This window comes from Thunnus maccoyii, chromosome 6 (genome assembly GCF_910596095.1).
Source record: "Thunnus maccoyii chromosome 6, fThuMac1.1, whole genome shotgun sequence".
Lineage (NCBI taxonomy): Eukaryota > Metazoa > Chordata > Actinopteri > Scombriformes > Scombridae > Thunnus > Thunnus maccoyii.
The window spans coordinates 7589811-7614708 of record NC_056538.1 but is presented as its reverse complement, the minus strand read 5'-3'; the positions used below and the strand labels follow the sequence as shown (position 1 = coordinate 7614708).

The 24898-nt window shown below is 40.2% G+C and overlaps 3 protein-coding genes across 5 annotated transcripts; 1 reads left to right on the top strand and 2 right to left on the bottom strand.

Moving 5' to 3' along the window:
- Positions 1-5102: 5102 nt before the first annotated feature.
- Positions 5103-9102, bottom strand: LOC121899275 (histone H3.3A). The gene is made up of 4 exons (XM_042414990.1): positions 8765-9102; positions 7724-7867; positions 7281-7434; positions 5103-6620 (listed from the first exon to the last, which is right to left on the bottom strand). Exons 2-4 carry the CDS (start codon positions 7849-7851, stop codon positions 6492-6494), a joined length of 411 nt encoding a protein of 136 aa, XP_042270924.1. The 5' UTR covers positions 7852-7867; positions 8765-9102; the 3' UTR covers positions 5103-6491.
- A 638-nt stretch (positions 9103-9740) lies between these two features.
- Positions 9741-12571, bottom strand: LOC121899276 (histone H3.3A). 2 transcript variants are annotated; one of them, XM_042414991.1, is made up of 4 exons: positions 12458-12571; positions 11403-11546; positions 10758-10911; positions 9741-10660 (listed from the first exon to the last, which is right to left on the bottom strand). In XM_042414991.1, the coding sequence occupies exons 2-4, from the start codon at positions 11528-11530 to the stop codon at positions 10532-10534; spliced, it is 411 nt and encodes a 136-aa protein (XP_042270925.1). In that variant the 5' UTR covers positions 11531-11546; positions 12458-12571; the 3' UTR covers positions 9741-10531. The 2 variants fall into 2 exon arrangements, with proteins under 2 accessions (XP_042270925.1, XP_042270926.1); XM_042414992.1 differs by lacking the exon at positions 12458-12571 and adding an exon at positions 11619-11642.
- Positions 12572-13086: 515 nt separating this feature from the next.
- On the top strand, positions 13087-20965 carry nop53 (NOP53 ribosome biogenesis factor). Of its 2 annotated transcripts, none has more exons than XM_042414989.1 (12): positions 13087-13369; positions 14444-14520; positions 15507-15609; positions 16448-16650; positions 17624-17679; positions 17873-17968; positions 18267-18368; positions 18475-18645; positions 19219-19394; positions 19818-19884; positions 20448-20524; positions 20653-20965. In XM_042414989.1, exons 1-12 carry the CDS (start codon positions 13164-13166, stop codon positions 20711-20713), a joined length of 1395 nt encoding a protein of 464 aa, XP_042270923.1. In that variant the 5' UTR covers positions 13087-13163; the 3' UTR covers positions 20714-20965. The 2 variants fall into 2 exon arrangements, with proteins under 2 accessions (XP_042270923.1, XP_042270922.1); XM_042414988.1 differs by having other exon boundaries at positions 13089-13369; positions 15501-15609.
- The last annotated feature ends 3933 nt before the right edge of the window (positions 20966-24898 follow it).

The following is a 24898-nucleotide window of genomic DNA, read 5'->3' as shown; positions in this document are numbered from 1 at the left end:
GACACCATGAGCCATTTTGTGGCCTTTGTTGAGGGTCTTTTGTTGAATTCCAAGAATATAACAAGATTCTCACAAAAACAGGTGAAAAAGGTTCATAGTGGCCTGAAAAAGAAAAATCTGGAAAATTTTGCAGTGTGTTCACCGGCCACTAATAGAAGACCTGAGTCAACTAGAGGAAACACATCCTATAAACAGTCTTGGTGGTGCGGCCTAGCCTAACCATAAGTCTCAGATACTTCTTATTTCTCTCTCTGGCTAGCCACCCTTGTGGAAAACTAGAAACTCACCCTTATGCCCTGCTCCAAACACTGAGACAAAGTATTTGACAAACAAATTATTCTGCGTAAAAGGGTGAGAGGGTTGCTTATATTGCTGAACCCACTAAATAACAGCCAACTATGCAGCACTTTGCTGCTTTCACCATTTTTTTGGGTCACTGTTTAGGTTTACCAGCATCATATAGCCAGTATGGTTGAGTCTTTCTGCTCTCACCAACCCCGCATGAAAAACTGAAAGTTTCAAGCAGACAAGCTCTGGCAGGCCACTAACCACCCAGACAAAAACAGGGCTAAAAGGAGCGAATATCGGATTTATATTCATCAGAAGCACAAGCTCTATGTCTGCAGAATGCGTAGCCTAAGCCTAACATGTTAGCCATAAGAACCGTATATTTATAGATCCCACTACTTTTCTTGGCAAGACACGGTCTACTCTACCACTGATTGGCTCGCACTCATTGCCTTTGTTGGTTGGGTTGGTTAGGTTTAGGCATGAGGAGTGAGATTGGTTGGGTTGCCAAGAAAAGCAGTGGGATCCATAATAACGCATAAGAACCTGAAAAGCTGATAGTATCGACTGTTTCTGTGAGTGTTCTTCTGAGTCATTCTGCATCATAATAGTCAAAATACACTTGTTGCAGAATTTGCCATCTTAATCTAGGGAAGTAAAACTTTATATGATATTCTGTTACTAAACTCACTGTATTTCCAACCCGTATTTTTCTTCTTACAAAACAGCATGTAGAACCATGTTTCATTAACAGCTACAGGCCTTGTTAAACAGTGTGTGTAGCTGTACTGAACCCTGCTGTGTTGCTAGTTGTCTACCAGGCTGTGCTAATGGCTGGACACGGTTAATCCCTGGGAGCAATTCCCGACTCCCTCCACACCCCCACCCTCAGGTTCCCCAGACCCCCCACCCGCTCTGTCCCTTTGTGCACTAGTACACTACAATAATCTCAGTGGTGGTGTGCTCATCTAGTCTGAACCCACTCACCCCCTGCCCCCTCCCTGTTCCCGCCTATCACTACCACAATCTCCATCTCCCTCCGATCATCCTACCTGGACCCCATTTTGTAACTTTTTGAAAAAGACGATCTGACTGTCAAGATCACGTCATGCAGTGACTGGTCATGTTTGCAGATGTGTAAAAGTAAGGCAGAGTTTGAACTTTTCTATCAAGCCCTTAGTTTTAAAGCCTTCACAGAACTGCCTCTGTTACATTGTATGTACAATCAAGTGCAACACCATGAATTCTTTTGAGGAGAAATCCTTATTTGTATGATTTATTTCGTCTCTCTATGCTCCACCTTTGAACCCATTCAGGTACAACACAACACTTCATATGACCTTGTTTGTTTCAATCGTACCCCAGCCTTGAGTTTGCCAATTTTTGTAACTTTCTGAAACAGAAGATTCAACAATCATGCCCAATTCACCCATCCCTCAACTTCTCCCTTTCTTTATTCAAGTTTTTCACTTTGCCTTTGTGTGTGGCCTTTTTAGAACAACTATAAACACTTTTGACTGAACTCATTTGTTCCAAGCATAGTGGGGCCTTTATTTTCCAGTTGCCTATACTTGAGGGAATGTTTCTGACCATACTAACTCTGTAGTGGAAGGTTTTCACTGTGTCTTAAGGAAGTTGTTCTGATATTTGGGATAGTGATGCACACTTTCAGACGGTCTCTCCTTGACAGCATCCCTAGTGTTGTACTCAGTAGTTCACATGAAAAGTGACACAGATAGTGGTGTAAAGAATGGAGAAAGAGAGCTTGACAGGGTCAAACTCTGCTTACTCTCACACCCACACACAGTTGGTCAATTACTGCACAAAGTGGGCATGAATGTCGCATTGCTAGTGTCAGAAAGCTACTGAAATTGTCAGACACAGCCCCCCTATATTCCAACGTTGGGAATGTGTTGGGGGAAGAAGTTTCTGAAGTTGTACGACTATACGCCAAGCAGTTCAAATGAAGGATACTGGCAACTTAACTGTATATGGAATATAGTTCCAGCTTCTTTTCCCACATGAAATCAACAATTGCTGGAAGATTTACAGGTTAAGGTGCATTTAGGGCAGTGGCTCTACAATCCACCTGTCTGTAAGTGTCTATCTCTGTTTCTCCACCCAACTGTACTCATGAAGTCTTTCTGGAACTCCTCATTCCTCTGGAGTTTCCTGTTAAATATACAACCCCCCATCAATGCACCCACCCTATACATCTGTCCCTCTTCTTTCTTCCCCTTCTGTCCCTCTCTACTTTATTTCTGTAAGCCCTACTCCCTCCTTCCCACACACACACACACACACACACACACACTGTACCAGTTGTGTACTAATCTGAGGGTCGGCCTCTCAACCTGCCCCCCCGCAATCCCCCCACCTTCTCCCAACACACACACACACACACACACATACACACATATCTCTCTTCCTCAACATCCATCCACCTCTCCCCTCCACCCAATCTCTCCATCTCTCCTCACCCTCAGGCATGCTCCACCCGCTGTCCCCCCCACCCCCTCCACCAATCCCAGCACTGTGTTAATCTGGTGCTGGTCTGACGGTCAGCACTTTGAGCGGCAGACAGACAGATTGGCTGTAATCCCCTGAGTGCCACAGATGGAGCGCCACTACGCAGACCTTGGGGAAGGTGAATGCACAGTTGTGCGCGTGCGCACACACGCGCACACACACGGACATAGATATACAATTAGAAAAAAAAACTATGCACATACTCCTTTAGATGCAGGGATATGTATAGTCCATTATATGCTCAGCAGTTAGAGCACTGTGCTGCTTCTGACTGGTCACATCATCATACTGCCACATGATGCTCCTCCACTGTAAAATCACACTGTATGCCATGTTTCTGATGAAATAAGCTCCAGATGTACAGATCAGAAAAGACGAGAGGTTCATGTTGTAATTAGAAGTATAGTGGCAAATAAAAAAGTAAGTTTTGATCTCCAGGTTGTAATGTTATCTTACTCAAAACTTGGTGGAAAAGATATTTTCATTTTGTCCTAACAATGTAAGAAAATGCAATCATCATAATTCATAATTTTTCAGACCTCTTTAAAACAACAAAGACCTGACTCTTGATCCAAAGAAACAGTTCTTTGATATCCTGCCATGTAATCCTGAAGTTAGATTAGCTAATGGTTAGCTGTTCTTTCTTCTTTTAATCCAAAGAATGAAATAATATAATTTAAGGCATTTGAGACAGGACTTGGAGAGAAGAATATTTGCTAATAATTCAATACTTTTCATATTAGAACGCCATTATAATTTACCATTGTAACACATATATGATGGATATTATTGTATTGATGATTTGAACCATGCATGCAAAGTGATATCAATTTTAAAATCACTTTTCTGGATGGCCTTCACCCTGACTGTTGTTTGATTGCGTCTGTGTGTGTGTGTGTGTGTGTGTGTGTGTGTGTGTGTGTGTGTATGTACAGTATGTGTGTATGTGTGTGTGTGTGTGTGTGAACATACCTCCGTAGCTGTGATGCCCATTCAAAACAACAGGATTAAAGGCTGGTGTTTGATTAGATGTTTGTTTGTCTATGTGTGTTTCACTGTAATGAGTATGACTGAGGCCACAGTGACATGGGTGAATGTGTGTGTTTGTGTTTTTTTTCATTGTAATGAATATGGCTGAGGGCATGGCTTTATCCCTTTTAATCAAGGAAGTAGAAGGATGAAATGAAACACTAATGAGGGGAATGATGTCAACCCAGAAAGGGATATTAATTGTAATGCCAGAGTCTCTTATGTGCGTGTGTGAAATCATCCAGCAAAAACAGGAAAGTGGGAATTAAAAGAAGTCACTTCTAGGCCGTATTTTAACATCAAACAAAAATGTGTAAAGGCTACGATGCCTCTTAGAATTTGACTTAAAATAATTTAAAGACTGAGGTCAGAGGGATGTGAATAATACATGTGTATGTTAGTGTGTTTGGCTGTCTAAGGAGAAAAGTGAGGCCACAAATATGCATATTTCAGACCTAAACATATTATAGGACTGACTACATAGTTGCATACATTCAAATTAAACCAAAATATTATTCATATATTATTTATCTAATACACATAAGTAATGTCCTGCTTCACTCCAAGCTTTAAACACACTGTAATGTCAGCAGGAAGTCCACTCTGAGTTGATTTTACCAACACAAACAAGGAGTCTTACTGCCATCTAGTGGTACAACTGCTGGCAGTGTGAAATGAGGGCATTATGGAGGCCACAGAAGATAGACTTGAGTTTTTTAGAATACTTTTTCTAGAAGTATGGGTCATCTTCCCCTTAGGTCCTTTGACTGTAGCATAAAGCATCTTGTGTTTTGATGATGTAAGAGTGGTTGTTCCTGATGTGTGGACATGTATAAGCTTGTAGCATTTCTTCCAAAGCAGGAAATAGTTTCGACATGTTTATTGGTTCAGTCTGATAATAAAAATAACTATCTAGTGGCAATAAACTGCAGGTTCAATGATTTTACAGCACTGATTCTGCATTTCCTGGGTTGTTGCTGCCACAGCAATGAACTCTAGTATATCTGAAACTCAAATCGTTTACTGTGAATCGTTTGTATTTGTGGTACTACGTACAGTATATACACGCACAATGTGGGTCAAAATGTGGTTTATTACTAGATTATCGTCTTTCTCAAAGCCAACTCAATCAAGACCATCACCCTGTTTAAGCCTTTGTCTTATTTAACTGTAACAAACAGATTATTATTATAAAACAATCTCTTACTTTAGTAAGACAAAATAAAGTGAGTGCATCTACCACTGAAACAAGGGAGTGTGTGTAACATCCATTTATTACCACCTTATATGACAAATCTGGAAATTACAAACATTGTTTAATTGAAACATCATCCTCAACATTTCAAAAAAGAAAATCAAATTGAGCAAAAATAAAAATTAAGTTAAAAGGGTGACGAGCCAACCTGAGAAACGGTACACGGATGATCAACTGATCTGGAGAAAAAAATAGAGACAAAGGGGGGACGTTTACAGAAAACATGACCATTATTACCTGTCATGTAACACTGATTTACAATACATTTTCACATTTTAATCAGTTGCTTTGTTTTAAAAAATCTTGAGATCTTTTGGTTTTGGAGAACATTACAAACCTCGATGAACCTTTATTATAAAAAGGTCCTTTATTAGAAAATGAGCCACTGTTAAAAAAGTATCTCTGACACCATACTTGAGCGCTCAAGCTTTGGCTAAAATAAACCAATTAGAACACCACAAAAACAGGTGAGGTGAAATTTTTCTGTCAGTTAGGAAAAGAGCATCTACAAGAGGATTTAAACTTTGGTGCCAGAACGATTCAGTAGCTTCACATTTCAGTAGAAAAAAATATTTCAAATCTGTTTTTTTTGTGTTTTTGTTCTCTGTGTTTTAATCTGATTCATCCCCCCATCTCCATCTCATCCACAAATAGATTGCAGTGAAAAATAAATCCCATGTGTAAGTCTTATTTGGAAGGAAAAAAAAACTAACATGATGAATGACAGCGATGATCAATATGGTAATCTTAAATCAACTTCTCCAAAGATGCTGATGGATTGTATACAATTTGCTGTGGTGATGAGAGCAAACACTCATGCAGACATATTCAGGGACAGAAAATCCAGCCCCGGCCCTCGTGAGCAGAGACTAACGCTGTCATCTCTGCATGTTTGACAGCGGAGGCTGGTAGAGGATAGCAAGCAGGAGAAGAGGAACAAGTAAGTTCTTGTAGCACCCTGCTGTAGAGAAGGGACAAGAGTCCCCCAGCAGACAAATACCCATCCTCTCCTCCTGTCTGTCCCTCCACAGTTTGCATTGTTCTAGTCTGTTTTACTCGTTCTATCCACCGATCATCCTCTCCCCCTCATCTGCGTGTCTGAGTCAGAACAGAAACAGTGCAAACCAGGAGATGTGTGTACTTGAGGAGATCTCATCACCAAAGAGTTGGTACATGCACAGAAAGAGAGTATCCTAGAAGTCTGCTGCCGAGAGCACTAAGAAAAACACGACTATACACTTTATTCATAATATAATCAGTTTTCCTCTACACACTACTAACACAGGGAGAGAGGGAGGTGGGGAGCAGGTGAGGGGCAGAGGGATGGAGAGACAGACTGGTGAAGGAAGGGCAGGAGGAGGTGAAAAGGATCAAGAGGAGGAGAGAGTGTTTAAGCACGCTCCCCACGGATACGACGTGCCAGCTGGATGTCTTTGGGCATGATGGTGACACGTTTGGCGTGGATGGCGCACAGGTTGGTGTCCTCAAACAGACCCACCAGGTAGGCCTCGCTGGCCTCCTGTGGAAGAGGGACATAGAATATACAACATTTGTCAGTAGAGCTGAAATGATTAGCTGATTAATTGATCAATCACTTTTGGCTTTTAAAAGCCAATTTATAACTTATTATTTTGTCTTTATGTATTAGACTAAATGATTAAATGATTCCGCAACAAAAATAACAGATTCACTGATGGTTAAAGTAACCCTTATGTGAAGCCCTAGCTGTCAGTCCCTACATCTGCAGAATTTTATGAACATTGTATGTACAGTAAAGCCTTCAGCAGACCTGCTTATATGGATACGACATGCATTTTGCACTTTCCATGTATACTGTATATATGCTTATTTATTTCCCTACATTCATATGGTTATATTTGTTGTATACATGCAGTCACCTTGATTACTGTTACTGTTTAACTTTCATAATTTCTTTTTTACCTCACTTATCATACTGCAGAGGTTGGGTTTTTTTTAAAAATATTTTCACATTATAAATACAGTATCTTTTACTCAGTTTTATCTTAGTGTTAATATGTGGTCCTGCTCTAATCTCTTTACTTTTTGACCAGCTTTTACAGTATCGTTCCCGTGTAAAATATAAAGTAAACTTGGGATTCACAGTATTAACAATTCATAAACAATGAGTCCGTAGTGTGAATCTGAACTTAATACTGACCTGCAGAGCTCCGATGGCTGCACTCTGGAAACGCAGATCAGTCTTGAAGTCCTGGGCGATTTCTCTCACCAGGCGCTGGAAGGGCAGCTTGCGGATCAGCAGCTCAGTGGACTTCTGATAACGACGGATCTCACGCAGAGCCACAGTACCGGGCCTTTACAATACATTAAAGAATTGTGTCATGTGGGGAGGATATGGGAAACAGAACCTGGTCTTTGCATTTAAGCCACACTACAAAAAGCAGGGCACCTACAGCTGGTTGTGTGACAGTTTTTCTCTGTACTCCCTTAATAAATTAATCATTTTAATACAGATTTTTTTCCTTCTGATTTTTGTCAGTACAACTGTAATGTCATTAAGAACTCATGATTTGAGATACAGTCTTCATTTGGCCAGAGTCAGAGTGAAAACACTTGTCTGGGAGCTGTTTTTGCCCCTCTCACCTGTAGCGATGGGGCTTCTTTACACCACCAGTGGAAGGGGCGCTCTTGCGGGCAGCCTTTGTTGCCAGCTGCTTACGTGGGGCTTTGCCTCCAGTGGACTTACGGGCAGTCTGCTTGGTACGGGCCATCGCTACTACAGATCACCTGAAGGAGATGGGAGAAAAAAAAAAGGGGGGGACAAAAAAAAAATCAGTGGTTTTGGTTGGATTAATATGTGCACAACATGTTCAAAGACGTTTTGACTGTCTACTTAACACTAAATATGCAAATATGGGTAACATACAGAAAGCAAAATATTGTGTTCATTACAATACTTTTAAAGTTCTGATACCTACACCTTGAGGTGACATTGCTGTTGTGGCAGACACAGGGGGATACATACTATACAAAATGTTTCTAAATTTTAACACAGCTTGAACTAAGTGAACTTTTGGGTTAGTAAACATACAAGACCTTCCCTATCCGACAACCATCAATCAAAGAAGAACGACGATGCTATTGGCTGCTAGACCAATATGTTCCTATAAATACAACATATTAGCCAATCAGTATGCCGAATGCTCAAAGTGGGCGGGCTCTACAGCTGCCTTCCACTGTTGCTAGGTCCGCCTACCCCGCTCTGATGATGGCGGCGGTTTGATGCGCAAACGGGATAAAGACCCAGGGCAGAAGAGCTAAGGAGTAGCACCTAAACAACTTAAATTTTACGAATAACCGCTGTTCCAGTGTATCGGAAAATGAGAGAACAACAAAGCAGACATTTCAAGGAACTCATAGATAGGCTTCGGGAAGCTGAACGGCCCCTAACGGCTGCGTAGCACCGAGCTGAACCGGCGCATAATTTGAAACCGAATTTCTCGTCATCTGAACGGCTGCAGGAAAGACTGCATTTCACCGTCGCTTCAGCCGTGTTTGTTATCTTCACACACGACGAAAAATAACAGCTTTTTCTCTGTTAAATGAGCCCAGAAATGGAACAGTTTACAACTGAAAAATACAAAGTTGATTCACAAACAGAATGGCGGCTTTTAAGAGGCTTACCTAGGGGGGAAAAGTGAGTAGAAGTCGTGAGAAATGTTCCGCTAGTCTCTTTATTTTCTTCTTCGTATCCACAATGGGAAGCAGCGTCCAGCGGGAAAATGGCCGCCGCGTCAATCATCTGTCCCCACAATGCAACAGCGTGCACAACATTTCTATGGTTACTTTTGTCACTTTGACACTTTTTCTGATCGACACAAGTCTGTAGTTTTCACCGTGTTTTGTCCGTCTTGTTTAATAAGTTGTTTCTTGCAGTTTTGAGTGTTACCGTAAAGTGTGCTGCTGCTGTTTAGAGTGTTTTGTCTTGTTTTTAAACGCTCGACGTGAATGTGACGACACAGAAAGTGTTAAACAAGTTTCTATTAGTGGTTGTTTCCGACATAGTTTTATATGCGCTGTAACGAATAAACAAACTAATGCTAGGAGTCTGTTTTGGCATATTTTTTAAAGGATTAAATGTTTCTTTCAAGCTGGTTGTTTTGTGACCATTTTAGAACAATTTTTTTTTACCGGTAATTTTGTTTTTACAGAAATGTTTTGGATTTAATTTACAATAAAAATAGTTTCATTTAATTTTTGTGCCCCTGGATTTTATTAAAATGTCCTTATCAAATTTGACGAAATGTCTAAGAATTTTAATAAGCAGCAACTGATTATTTTACTATTATGCTAATCACTAATTGAATTAATTGAATTGTTTGATCTATACAATTTTAGAAAATTGTGATAAATGCCCATCACAATTGCCTAAAGCCCAACGTGACATATAGATAGATACTTTATTAATCCAAAAGGGAAATTAAAATGCTGATTGCGACAGTCCAAAATATTCATTTTAGGATCACAGCAAAGAGAATAAACTTGAGTGAAGAGATGATTGACACTCTTGATCCTCACATATGTAGATTATTTTTCTGTCAATTAACTAGTTGAGTTGGCTTTAATATAAATCTTAACATACATATATTAACTCAAATAATTTAACCACAAGAATCTGTTTATTATGTTTGTATGTGAATTTCGGAGTACAAATATTTTGCTTTTAAAAATGACCGAAAAACATAAATCAAAAACACAGTAGAAAAAAAATAGGTTATCATACCAACCTGAGAGAGGAACAAAAAGTCATAACATTACCTGGACATAATAACGTGGCTGAAAATCAAAAATATGATCAGCATAGGTCTGCTACATATATGCCGCCTGTAGTCTGTCAAACCATGCAGTGTCATTATAGCACAATGACATTTGTAATTGACAACCAGAATCAAACGTTTGGATTTTGATACATTAAACAGTAGAAATACACCATTATTGTAAAAAATAAAAGAAAAACCACTAGTTTTACAACAAATTTCTATTTAAAAAAATAATCAGAAGACCCATTATATCAATGTATATGTCCATCTGAAGATGAAAATGTCTCAGCCTTAATGCGATTTCCTATGCTTATTCCAGATCACACATTATTCCTGGCTTGCAAAAACACCTTATTCATAGAGATAACAAGGCATTCCTGTGAGCTAGCTAGTTAGAAGTGAGGAGTGTAATTGTGATTCAAAGTTTCAAACATACATGAAGATACCTCTAAGAAGGAAACTCTGCTACTAGTAGCACCAAAGAAGACATGATCACACATTTACGGTTATCACAATCATATGATATATATAGAACCTCAAACCAAACTACTAACTAAGTATAGAGGAAGGAAAGGGATGGAAAGAGAGGTGAAAGGACAAGAGAACAGCATATAATAAATCAGAAAACATTTTAAGCACGCTCCCCGCGGATACGACGTGCCAGCTGGATGTCTTTGGGCATGATGGTGACACGCTTGGCGTGGATGGCGCACAGGTTGGTGTCCTCAAACAGACCCACCAGGTAGGCCTCGCTGGCCTCCTGCAGATGGCAGAGTAAAACATTTAGAGCATGTTCAGGTGGAATAATACAAACACAGTAAAAGATTAAGAATTTTTATATTGTGAGGTATACTGACCTGCAGAGCTCCAATGGCTGCACTCTGGAAACGCAGATCAGTCTTGAAGTCCTGGGCGATTTCTCTCACCAGGCGCTGGAAGGGCAGCTTGCGGATCAGCAGCTCAGTGGACTTCTGATAACGACGGATCTCACGCAGAGCCACAGTACCAGGCCTTTACAATACATTAAAAAATTGTGTCATGTGGGGAGGATATGGGGAAAATTTACAAACTATTACAAGGGATATGCTTAAACATGGATGTATGTTCATCTTTGTAGATTTCAGAATTACTCTCAGCCGTTTGAACATGACCTTGACCTTGCACCTTCAGTATATGCTTACTGTTGGTAGGACAAGTGTTTGTTTAAGACAACATGAACTGAAGTTTCAGTCTTTTTTTTCACTATTTAGGGTTTGAAATCACAGAATAGGTTATCAGCTCCACCAGGGATGTTCTCCATATTACAGTCCAACTACACAATAGACACTGACTACACAGATGTACAAGTACATTAACAAGTAAACAACAAAATATCCACACTGGGGGCTTTGAGGTTGAGGGAAAACTAATGAATCAATCTGTAAGTCTGCTGAATTTACATGTGCAACAAGGGGCTTATATATTATTCCAAAAGCTAAAAGAAGGGCAACCTGGGCTCTCACCTGTAACGATGAGGCTTCTTCACACCACCGGTGGAAGGGGCACTCTTGCGGGCAGCCTTTGTGGCCAGCTGCTTACGTGGGGCTTTGCCTCCAGTGGACTTACGGGCAGTCTGCTTGGTACGGGCCATCGCTAGTACAGATCACCTGAGGGCAGATAACAAAGTTTGCTTCAGTAAAAGTACATTTTTACGTCTAATGTGAAGTAAAATAACTCACAAATAAAGGATGTTAAGGATGAAAAGAGGTGTATTTAGTTATTTAAAACTTTACAACATGACGAACACTACTCCTAGCCGGCTGGAAAATAAATCTGTATCAGGAGTCTAAAATATTTTCAAACTGTATCCTAGGCAGCTTATGCAATGACTGTAGCATGAAAGACAGCGAAGGCATCCAATCATCAAAGAGCTTTTTATCGCGTAAGCCAATCGCCTTCTGTATACGACCCACAGGGGAACGATGTTATGGACCTTTCAACCAATCACAGTATGATGATCCGTCCGACAAACCCCGCCCCTTGCGCACTGAACGTGGGTTCGCTCGTTTCTTCACAGTGCACGCCCCGGTTCCACACAAGCCTTGCTTTTTTATTCAGAATGAGCTATTTTACAGGAAAACCAAGCGACACCGCCCCCACCGGCTGCCTCGTGTCCGCAAACTAACACACCCAAAGATGATGGCTGGCTGCTGGCTAGAAGAATGTAAACGGGAAGGAAAAAATCGTTGTAGCAAACGAAGAAGGTGATGATAAAAACGACCGAAGAGTATAAAAACCGCGGCATGAAAGTGGAATATACTTTTTGGAGACGACACTAGACATGTCAGGGGATCAATTGGTGAACAATATTTTGTCAGATGACCCCTCACTTTAGGCGCATTTCCGAGTCAAATTCGACCAGATCACAAGTGCTTTTTAGGTCCCTGACTCCCCGAGCAGGCAGATAATAGCTCTGCGTTTTCTTTTTCATCGAAAATAAACGAAACAACACGTCCATCCGACAACTTACATAACACGAAATGATAGACTGGAGTTTTACAGAAATGGTGATACTTACCTTTGAAAAGTTAGTGAAAGATTGCAGGTTTAAATTAGGATTTTATTCTTGAGTCTCTCTAAAGCGTTGTTCTCGCAATAAAACGAAGGGAGGAAAAAAAAGGAAAGAACATAGGAAAGCAATAGGAGACACGTTTCCCATGATGCATTTGGGACAAACATATTACACACATGCTGCAACATGATAAACAATTGCATGAGCACCCTCACTGTGCAATCCGGGTGCAACAAGTTTGTCTTAATCTTGATTATTGAACGATTTGTTAGTTAAGGTTTTGTTGAGTTAAAAAAAAAAAGGTATTTTACCTGGAAAGAAAAAAGGCAGCTAAGGCACTGCCAACACTGGACTGAGACTATATAATGAGTGACATTCAGCCTGTCAGACTTTTAATACTGTATTCACCTTTTTTCTTTTATTTTATTATGTAATAAATATTTTAAAAATGATATATAATTTAAACCACTATAATAAGACCTCTCGTTGTCGTCTCTATCATGCAGAACTGTGTAAATATAGTCACTCTGTTGAAAATAAAAATGATAAATATGATTAACTGACAGAAAACAAGTTTAAACTTTTATTTATATGTTCATCTTTTAAACAGGAGTTACAGAGTCAGACCTGCAGGCGGCGCCACCAGCTGTTCCTCATCAAGAAGAAGAAGAAGAAGAAAAGACGTGTGTTTTCCCCCACCTAAGCCTCCAACATGGCGGCTGCAAAGAGGCTGAAACGCGTGGCGGCTTCTCAGCCAGGGTTTTTAAGTTTAAAGGGCTCTTCAAACTCTGAAGACCTGCTCGGCGGTCGGAGAAAACGTGTGAACAAGAATAAGAAAAAAAACTGGAACAAACACAGTGACATTAATGACGTCGAGGACTTTTTAGAAGACGTCAGACACCAGGAGAGGACCACGGGGTGAGTTAGCCTCATGTGGGAGGAAGAACAGCGTGATACTGGCTGAAAGTTAAACTAAGTCAGAAAATTGTCTGCCATAAGGTCAGCTCTGTGCGGAACATTTGTGGATGTCTCCCGCATCTTTGGTCTTGTATCCAAAGGTAGATATAGTGGCTTTGCTTGTGTTCAGTGCAGGCTGGTCAGCTGGTGTAGCTTGAGGGCCTTCTCTATTTTCTGTTTTTCCTGTCTGTAAAACTTAACTTTAAACACTTAAGAAGCATGTTGTTAAAAGGTTGCAAAAGCAAACTTATACTCATTAGAGACTGTTCACCATATCATGCTGTAAATCATACACCCCATGATCTTCTCACGTTTTAAGTTATTGTGTTACTTCTTGGTCACAGGCAGCATCTACAACAATCAAGCCTCTTATTATGATTTATAATCAAACAATTAAAATTCTGGACAGGAAACCATGACACGTTCTTAAGAAATTTAATATATTAAGTTTTGATTATTTTTTTGCTAACCTTTAACTCATCTGTAAATGCCTAAATAAGCAGGCTCCTCAGGTGCTCAGTGACCTGGTGCTTCCTCTCAGGGTTTCAGTAACATGAGGTGCATCTGCTGAGAATTGTAAGGAGCCCTTTGATAAATCCTCACTTGGACAGACAGCTTTTTCTGTATGGGGGATCAACATGTCTAACTATTTACACACAGAAGTCAACATGGATACTGACTGGCAACTTTTTAAACTCAAACTGAATCAGCTTTTAAAGATGGATCAGTCATGAGTGATCTGCTGCTTGTTGTTTCATGAAACCGTTATCATATTTTTGTTTGTGAGTTGTTTGTGTTTTGTGCTGCTTTGTATGATTGTGTATTGAGCCTTGTGCAGTTTCAAATGTATTTTACTGTTGAGTTTTATGTATTTTAAGAAGCCGATGTAGGGATACACTTGTCCCCATACAAATTAACATAAAATAAATGAAATACTCTACATCATGTTGTTGTGTGTATGTAGTGTATCACATGAATTCCCCAAATTGTGCTTTAAATCTAAAATGTGACATAATTTTTATTTGTGCATTTCAGGGGTCTCCTGTCTGAGAAACCAGATGACAGTTTGTTCTTTTTGGATGTTGGACAACCACAGAAAGCTGAACAGAAAGGTGAATATGTTGCTACACAACTGTTAAACACCAAGTAGACACTTCCTGAGACCCATTGTAGCTAATTTTATACACTAAACTAAATAAAACAACTCAAGTATTTTTGTTTATATTTGAGTTATTTTATCTAGTTATTGTATAGAGACAGAGTGCAACACATCATACTCTGAAAACCACTCTTACCATAGATGAAAACAGTCGCCGCCATGCAACCAAGGGCTGAAACGCTGACACAATACCTTTAGATTTCAACACGTTAAAGGATTATTTTAGCACCCTGTCTCTACCAGAGAGGAAAAGGTACATTGACAAACTCAATATTGTCGGTCTATCTCAGTGTCCCTGCTCCTTACCTTGCCTGCAAACATAATACTGCATAGCTGTCTAATTCATCCATATTCCACTATAACACAAGTTGCATATTCGCGTCTTATTGTGTGTATCCACTTTTGTCTTCTTAAAGTTTCAGTTTTTTGTTCAGCAGCTTATAAAAACTTAGTTGTGGTTGTTCTACTTCTTAGTTCTACCGTGTTAGTAGTGCATCCCACCACACAGCAGCTTTTAGGCATTTGTCTGTTGTTTGCTAGCAGACAGAAGTGACAATGAGGCACTTTCATGCAATACAAACTCAATGGAGAGCGATGAATTGTTTTCCCCTCCGGGGTGGGTGGGACTTAGTTGTGCTCTGTCTCTATATAATTTGACCTTTTAATTACATTTGTTTCTTTTACCTTTTTAACTCATTGTTTTTTACCCCATTGTTAGCTACTGTAACACTTTAATTTCCCTTTTGGATAATAAAGTATCTAGCTATAGTTGAAAGAAACTGTTGATTAGTACAAATACGTAGCCCCTGCATTTCTTCAGAGATACACATGTACATATTAGATACTACTTATTAGTTTTGTTACATCCTTATGTAAAGAGATATGTGTGTAAATTTGAGTTTGGTGATAGATCTGAATGATCTGTTTTTCTAGATGAAGTAGAGGAACCCATTGAGGGCAGGAGGAGGAAAGGGAAAGCATCACGTCCTCTGAGGATAGACTTGATCCTGCAGCACGACTCCCTCGTCCCACCGCCTAAAGAGTAAGTATCCGTCATCGCCCTTTGTGCTTTGCCCATCCTCAATAACTAGACTCACTCTTAACTGTAAAGACATTGTCAGAAAATACAGAGCCCAATTTCCTCTCAGAAGTCTTTTGGGGGTATGACTAAAAAAACAAAAACAAAAACAAAAAAAACAACAACTAATTGATTAATCAAGAAAATGATTGACAGATGAATCGATAGATGCTGATGATGGAATTTGTTTCATTATCTTTTACCATAATTTATCATGTTAACAAACTTTCAGGTCATTCTTTAACACAGTCCTATATTATGTGATTTATTAAAAGTCAAGACTACGTAACTCAATAATGGCTCTAAATGACGGTAATTAATTTAAGTGCTGAATGTATTGAAGGAACAGGGTGAGAGGCTCCCTATTTTTGGAGCAAATTTCTATGTGATTTATCTGTGTATCTCTTTTTTTTGTTTGTTTTTTTAATATTGAAATATCAGCCTTGAACTAACTTACTTTAATGTTCGAGGACTGTGTGTGTCCAGTGATGATCTCATCCTTGCGCTCCCAGTATTTCCTTCATGGGAATGTGAAGACCAACACAGAGGAGCTCAGGAGACTGTTGTGTGAACGGTGTCCTGGGATCTGAGGATTTGCAAACACACACCACAGTGTAGACAGTGTCAAATCAAACGGGTCTAAACATACAGTAGCCTAGTTTCTGGTGTTTGGACTTCATCACTTCCTCTTGACTTCTTGTGTCAACTTCTCTCCATCTTATGTCAAGTTAACCTGTTTCCTTTACCTCCTCCTGCCCCACATAATGATCAGCTCATCATCTTTTTTCTGCTTCCTCCCCAGTGTGCTGTCCTACCAGCAACCAAATGCCAAGAAACTCCGTCGTATTGCCCAGAAGGCCGAGCAGCTAGCAGCTAAAGGCGTGGTGCCACGGAGGCAGAAACAGCTGCTGAACAGACGGCCGGTCGACAGGACGACCAAGAAGGCAGTGACGGAGGCCAACAACAACCCAGACAGAGAGTATTACGACATATGGGGGCAAGAGTGTGAGTTGTGTTGGTTTGTGTGTCTGTCCAGTGATGATCCCATCCTTGCGCTCCCAGTATTTCCATTATGGCAATGTGAAGACCAACATGGAGCTCAGATGACTGTTGTGTGAACGGCCATCTGGGATCTGAGGATACATGTGGAACTTAAACAGGATGTTGTAGTATAACATTGCAAGAGGCAGCACAACATGAAGACCAGTTGTGGGAAGGCAGTGACAAACATTTGTATAGCAAAGCATTAAGGCATTGTTTACAGTGGTGAGCAGAGCCATGTCTGAATCAAGATCATATTATGATTAATAGTGCAGCTCTAGTGCAAATGGATGCACTTTTTAAGATTTCTTCAACTAAACTAAACCTCAAAGTGTTCTGGCTTTATTTTATTTTCTGCATTGATGGATGCTAGCCTGTTTGGAGAGTTCATTGCAATCCACATGGCTTGATGTATCCATATGTGGTCCCAATGTAGGCCACCCCAACCAAATGTGGAAAGGGAGAATAATGACGGGAAACCTTAAAACATGGAAGATTACAACAAGAATCTGAGATTCATCTTAATTTTGAAGTCATAGTTTTGAAAATGGACTTATGCACCAGTGTTTGTTCTCCAGTCTTGTTTAGCTCAAATCAAATCAAATGAGAAGGTTTTACAGAAAAATGTAACAACAAACATTTCAACAAATCCATGCAGTAGTGTGCTGTAGTAATGGAGTGGGCCAAAGTTCAGATTAAACAAGACTAAGAGTCTACAGCCTTTCTAGCAGCTCTGTGAGGCTGCACTTTAGGCACTCATGATGACGCTAGAGGAAAAGACGGGATCACCATAATCATTGGGATTCATCCTCTAGACACCATGAATGTCTGTACCAAATTCCATGGCAATCCTTCTAATAGTGGTGGAGATATGTGAGTCTGGACCAGCTGACAATGAACACATGTAAATTCTCATATATTTTTCTTTCTAAAACAGCCAAAGAATCAGCAGACCCATGGTACCTTCAACAGACTGGCAAGAAGCTTGTCAAGGTAAGAAAAAGTGTTAATGTGTTTTCAAGACATTTAAGTGACAGCTTTAACTTAAAAATCCTTTTTATACAGTTTGATTTAATCAAATGAGCTGCCAGCAGTGGTAGTTTGACTAATATTTGATGGTGTGTTTGTGTCTGTGTGTGGTGGTTTGAGTATGACTAATGACTTAACTGTATCATTGTTTTGTCAGCGACCAGAGAAGTTGAATGAGAAGCCGTCTGTGCTCCCTGCTGTGGAGGTGATTGCTCCTGGAGGTTCCTACAACCCAGACTTCCTCTCCCACCAGGTAACGCACATGCCTACACCCTACAGACGTGATGGCTGCAAGTAGTAGGGTCATACAACCTGACCTCTCAGGATGAGGTCAGGTTGTACGAGCTATATCCAGTACAAGTTAACTTTTTTTTTTATGTTAGCAAACTAACTAAAGACTTAGATTATGCTGTTTAAAATCATTTGGTCCCAGAAGACTGGAGCCAACCATAACAAAAATGTCAGTTGTTAAGTAGTCTGTGTATCGTCTTGCTGCTGTGTGCAACTTCTTAAACCTCTCTCTTACTCCCTCACTCACCCGGTGAACCCAGGCTTTGCTGCAGGAGGCCCATGATGTGGAGGTAAAGAAACAAAAGGCGGAAGACAGAATAGAGAGACAGCTGGCTGTCAACAAAGAAGACACAGCTACAGAGGTACAGATGATCATTCCAGCTCTTCCATCATCTTTTGGTCTATTCTCAATGCAGTGGAAACTACCATCTCTGATTTTTTTGTAATGTGTGTTTGTGTGTTCTGCAGGAAACAGTCTTCCAGGAGCAGGTGGAAGGCCTGGTAGAGGAGGAGGAGGAGGAGAATGAAGAAGAAGCGGCTCCTAATGAGGAAGGGGAGAGTGTGGTGGTGGGAGCCATCACGCTGGCTGAGAAGAAGACTGAGAGACAGAGGAAAAGAGAGAGGGCAGACAAAATCAAGGTACATAGACTATAGAGACATGCACTTTTTATAGAGTTTAACTTCGGAAATGTTTTAGTTCAGAGATTTTCAACACTGAAGTGATCATTCATGGACAAGTTTGGGCTGTTACACTGATGATGAAGAGCAATGGCGTGATAGCAGCTGTGAATGCCAACGCAAGTTGAGTTTCTATTAATAGAAATTATTCCTCCCTTGAAAACCTCACATTTCTAAGAATGTACTGCAGTGTTTTGATTATATGACTCTTCAAACCTAACAGTGCAAAATTTATTCATGTCACATTTATTAATATCAGCCAAGAGCTCAAGAGGTGTTGTTTGACTGCTAAAGCTGAGGAAAAGACTGTTAACTTTTCACTGACAAGTTTGAGACTGTAGATCCTGGATGAATTTCTTAGAAATCAAATAACCTTTAACTGCACACTTGTAGCAAAAAACTGTGCTTTGCATTTCCAGATTGATTCCAAAACTAGGGGACTCAAAATAAGACCGTATGAAATGGCTAGTTGTACTAAAGCCTTCTAGCAAGTATTAACCCCCCCCCCTTCTTCTTCTTTTTTTCCCATCTCAGGAGCAGCGACGGCAGGCCGACAGACACCACACTAACCAGCGGCAGCAGCTTTTCCAGCTTCGCTCCATTAAGGCGTCCATCAAACAGCAGGAACAGACAACCAAGGCAAAACAGAAACAACGCAACGACAAGAAGGAGGCGCAGAAAGCTCAGCCCAGACGCCTCGGCAGACTCAAGTACGAACTTAACGCTCTCCTCCCACAAATTTATATTCCCAGTATTATATTTGATCTGCTGGGGAAACAAAACCTAGCTTCTATAAGTGAGAAAAGTTTAATTGGCAAACAATGTTTCTCATAATCTGTCCATCAATGACTGTTCTACAGATTACAAATCAGTTTTCTGTCGACAGTAGTCATCTTTGTGTTTTCTCTGGCGCTCATTTCTGTCAAGAGTTTTCTTTTTATTTGTTTTTTTTTCACTAAATTAATTTGACTAATTGGAATAACCTACTGTGTTTCCAGTGACTAAATTCCAAAATACATAGATGTGGACAAGAACGTAAAGCTCTTCTCTGGTTATATCAGCAGGGGGCAGTATGCAGATGCTCCTGTTTATGTGCACATGGGTAAATGTTTGCTTTCTGTCCTTATCTGCAGGTTTCAAGCTCAGGACATGGAGGTTCAGTTAAGTGATGAACTGGCCGGCTCCCTACGACAACTCAAGGTACATGAATAACTTGTAATGTGTGCTTGCTCATCCACTTTGACCTTTGCCAATGAGGGCATTGTCTTTATCTATAATGAGTTTTGGCTCATTTAGTGGGTGTATTATCTTCAACACTCTGTATTGTCTTTATTCTAAGCTTTACTCTATTCTCTACGGCCCCTTTCATACATGCAGTCTATCCCTGAATTGTTCAGGAGCATTTCCTGCATGAGGTCATGTGTGAATAGTGAAAATTGCTAGCGATGCCTGAAAGGTTATCCCAGTAATTTACGGGGAAATATATGTGAAAGAGGCTTAATAATACAACAACCCACTTTTCCCACAGGGATCATTACAGCTTCGTTTGATCTAATTGCCAGTGGAAAATCTTTAGCTCTTCTCTCTTATCTCCAGCTATTATGTCTCTGAATAATACTTAAATCAGCCTTTGTGGTGTGAATGGGATTTTATAATTTGGGTGGGAATAGAATATTACTCACAGCACAGTGACACTCATCTCATATGGATTTGTCTGGACTTGTCTCTCCCCTGTCAATTCCTGCAATGCCGTGACTCTGCAGCCAGAGGGCAGCATCCTCAAGGACCGCTTCAAGAGTCTGCAAAAGAGGAACCTGATCGAACCCAGAGAAAGAGCCAAGTAAGAACCTCTGCTTCACTGTTATGTAACATGTCATCAAAGGGCAACAGTAATATACAGCTTCATAAGGTGTTCATTGATTAAAATGTATATATCCTCTCTGTTTCCACCCTCCCCCGCTCTCTTAGGTTCAAGAGGAGGCACAAGGTGAAGTATGTGGAGAAGAGGGCTTTTAGAGAGATCACTTAGTGCCACAGACCACAAGAAGCTGGGAAACATTTAAAGCCACAAATACAACATAATGGAACTGTGTATATACAACCTCATGACTTCTGATGGCCTGCTTGACCCTCAAAGATGGTTACAACTGCTAAGAAATGATGTCACATCAGTGATATAAACTGAAATGAGAAGTGCTGGTTATCAGTGTGGTGTATTTCTGTACTGGTGTCTACCTTGCATTTTTATATCATATTTCACAATTAAATTAAGGTAATGTTTCTCTGTGTATTATGTAATGAGTCTTTATCAAGAAAAGGCTGTCAGGGTTTATAGTATACAGCTGCTGAGGCCAAGTGTCAGTGTGTCACTACTCTGGTCATATATGAGTAAAGATTTACAGATTAGGTTAATAACAGGGTCAGTCACATGAAGTGTCACTATTAACTACAGGAATATTGGTCAGATTTATATCCGCCTGATATTTCTACAGATTACTGCAACACTAAATATGTAAACTTTATATGTGTCCAAAATTTCTGGATGAAATCTTTGAAGGGTTTACATGAAAATATATCGAGAGGAAATGTTTAATAGAACATTCAGTTTTGTAAAGAAATTTCATCAGTAAGTCAGCGAGACTACAGGCGCTGAATTCATTCATTTAGTATTTCTCATTTCTCTAGACTTTCTATGTCTCTGCATTGGATGCCAAGACACCCAGCTCAATTAGTTAATAAAAAGTACCAGACAATTATTAAAAAGTGTGGGGACGAGGCAGCTGATACAAAAAATATATGCTCTCTGTATTGGATTAGTTGGTTAAGTGGAGTTTAATTGAAGTAGATTACTTTTTTATTTGAGATGGAGAAAAAAAACCAGATGGGATTAAGGAAGTTGGCATGTGATAATTGATTCCAACCTGCTGGTTTAAAACCATAATTGCCTTCAGTGTCCTGCTGGTGTGAACAAGCACGCACACACACACTCCTGACGTCCCATGGTGCCTGGAGCTACACCAAAGCTTCTTATCCCTTAATCAGTGTGAAAATGTAATCTTTTACCTTCGGAGTCCACAGAAGACCCCTCACCCACCTATCTGTCTAAATTGGTTGATCTCCTCCCTCACAAGATGTGGACCACCTCCCATTTCAGCTGCTTATCAACGTCTTTATGCCAACCACCTGCAGATGAATTAACCCGCAGACTCGTAAAGCCACAGTTTGTCTCCAAGGAACCAAATCCATTACGTTTGTACTTAAAGGATTTAGAACAGAGTACACTAAAACACACGACTTTACTGTCCTCTACATCAGTAGTCATGCTATTCTATAGTGAATGTAGTAGTGATATTAAACTATTAATGTTGATCATACTGATCTGTAAAACCCAATACCAATTTAATTTGTGTTTGACTAACGAAGCTGACTTTTCTGGATATCTGCCTTTCCACTTTTTTAACTGTGCACAGCCTTATGCAAAAATAAGTAATAACCCTTAAAGGTCCAGTGTGGAGGATTTAGTGGCATCTAGCAGTGAGGGTGCAGATTGCAACCAACTGAATACCCCTCTCCCTCCCCCTCCCATTCCAAGCATGTAGGAGAACCTATGGTGGTCACGAAAAATGCGAAAGGCCCTCTCTAGAGCCACAACATGGCAGCCTTCATGTAAGAGGGCCCGATCCCTCTGTAGATATAAAAGGCTCAGTCTAAGTTAATGAAAGCACAATGATTCTTATTTTCATGGGATTATACGCTAATTAAAACAATTAAAACTTGTGAATATTATATTCCATTTCTGCCAAGTCTGTTGCACTAAATGCCATTAAATTCTACACACTGCACCTTTAAGATTTAGAGACATACAACAGCAAATCTACAGGATATCATAGAGGATGAAAAAATATGGAGAACTGCAATAAGGTACAGTGGGAAGACTGAAATCTACAGCCACACTAACAGCTCTGTGAGGCTGTCAACATGCTCACAATGTCTAACGCTACCAACACACTGATGTTTAGCATGTGTAATGTTCACCTGTTTACCTTAGCCTGTTAGCATCCTAGTATTTGCTAATAAGCACTAAGCACAAAGTGCAACTGAGACTGATGAAAATGTCATTAGCTTTCAGATATTTTGTCTTAAACCTGACAATGGTGCCAATTTAAAAGTCAAGGGAATCCCAAACGTTATCTAAATTAATCCTGAGGTAACATGAATGTCAACCCCATGGTGGCTCTAGAGGAAAAGTCAGGGGATCACCAAAGTCACAAGGATTCATCCTCTGGGGATGAGTGCCTGTACGCATTTTCATCAATCCATCCAACAGTTGTTGAGATATTTCAGTCTGGACTAAAGTGGTGGCCATCCCTAGAGCCACATAGCTAGCACAGCTAAAAATGTACATTCTGTAAGAACATTCAGGAGTAATATAGAAGTAATAGTCATTTGGCTAAGAAGTCCATTTTATGCACCTCTTGTGCACCTTCAAAATATATGAGCTACCATTCAACTACAAATATATGTGAAGGTTAGAGAAAGTGTTTTCTTGTTCACTCGTGCCAGACAGAGACAGATTGCAGCCAAGTTGTTTGTTTGTCTTCCTCCCCTTGTGCCTTACACTCTTCACGTGTGAGACAGTGCTGCCAGATTGTCTTGGCATGGGGTGGGACAGATTATGTGTGTGTGTGCAGTCGCTCATTACCTCCTTCAGAACAGTTCACTCCTCTGTTCTGGGGAGTTGGGGAGCGACAGAGGAAGCCACTAATCCCAAACTTGTCTGCTGCAAAGTGACAGGTTTTTGCGTGGCGGCCCAGTGTCCCCCTGCCTGTCTCACCTCTTGACTGTGTTGGGCTCACAGAGAGGCACGTGGATTCGAGATGAGATTTGTGCTGCAGTTAGCTGAGGTCACAAACAGCAACACACTCCTCAAAGGTAAAATTCATACAAGGAAATAAAGCTTAAAAGATTAATAGAATAGTCTATCAGCAGAAGATGAAACAAGTAAAGGTCGATATCATTTGAAAATCGATTGTTTAAACTTGCAATAACTGATTGTTTGGCCTGTTGGGGGCGGTGAAAATAACATGACATTATAAAGGTGCTATGACTTGTTAGCAAACAGTTGCCTTTTAAAACATTTAGCAGAGACGAAGCAATTTTGGCTGGTTTTGGTTATTTTTGAGTTGTGTCTCTGGGCACTTGATGAATGTAAGTCCAATAATCACTCTTCTTTTAGCTCTGTTTTTGTTTGGCTCTTTGGCTGTGAAACGCTCCACTATGTTCACCAGCTAGTTGCTAACTTTACTGTTAGGTACTGTGTAGGTAGCGTACCGTGGGGTTTTGTAGATTCTTCACTGAAAACAGCTGCTAGCTGCTCCAGCAGAATACGACATGAGAGCAGTAAGAGGGAACTGAAACATTTAGGCCGTAAACCAAAACAATGAGCTAAAAGACGTTAAAACACTCAGTAGACCTAAGAGAAACTGACTACAGAGTTGGGTGATAATTCTCGGTGGGTTCACCACTACGATAAAAATATCGATTATAGCGAGTTAGGTCAGTTATTAAGCAAAAATATCAAACATTTGTAGGTTCCAGCTCCTCTAATGTAAGTATTTGCAGATTTTCTCAGGTTTATATCATCACAACATGAATCTCTTTGTTGTTTAGACTATATTTTAAGCAAAACAAGCAAGCTCTGAGGGGCTTTTCTCACTATTTTCTGACATTTTATAGACTAAACAATTAATTGATAAATCCAAAAAAAAAAAAAAAAAAAAAAAAGATTAGTAGAGAATGAAAATGATTATTGTTATGTGGGAACCTGCTCTCAGTGGTACCATGTGATGTTCGGTCCTTTAACAAAAAAAGAGGCAAAATTACAAAGTGTATGTGAAAGAGGGAAAGAGCATCCTCCCAGTAATTACACTAAATCTTGATGACTGTCGCTAATTCCATCACACACACACAGTCATTCCATCACGTTTTCCCTCTGTCACACACTTCCTCTGTGTCGACTCAATATCCTTGCATAGCCTGGGCATGGCACTGTCTCTCATGTCTCTTCTGTGTGTGTGTGTGTGTGTGTGTGTGTAAACAGCACAGATCCTCCTTGCAGTGAAGTGGGCCTATGAATGCACACGACACAGCATGAGAGAAGGTGATAAAAAAACATAGATGGACGACAAAAATCATGAGATGTGTGTTTTGGAAG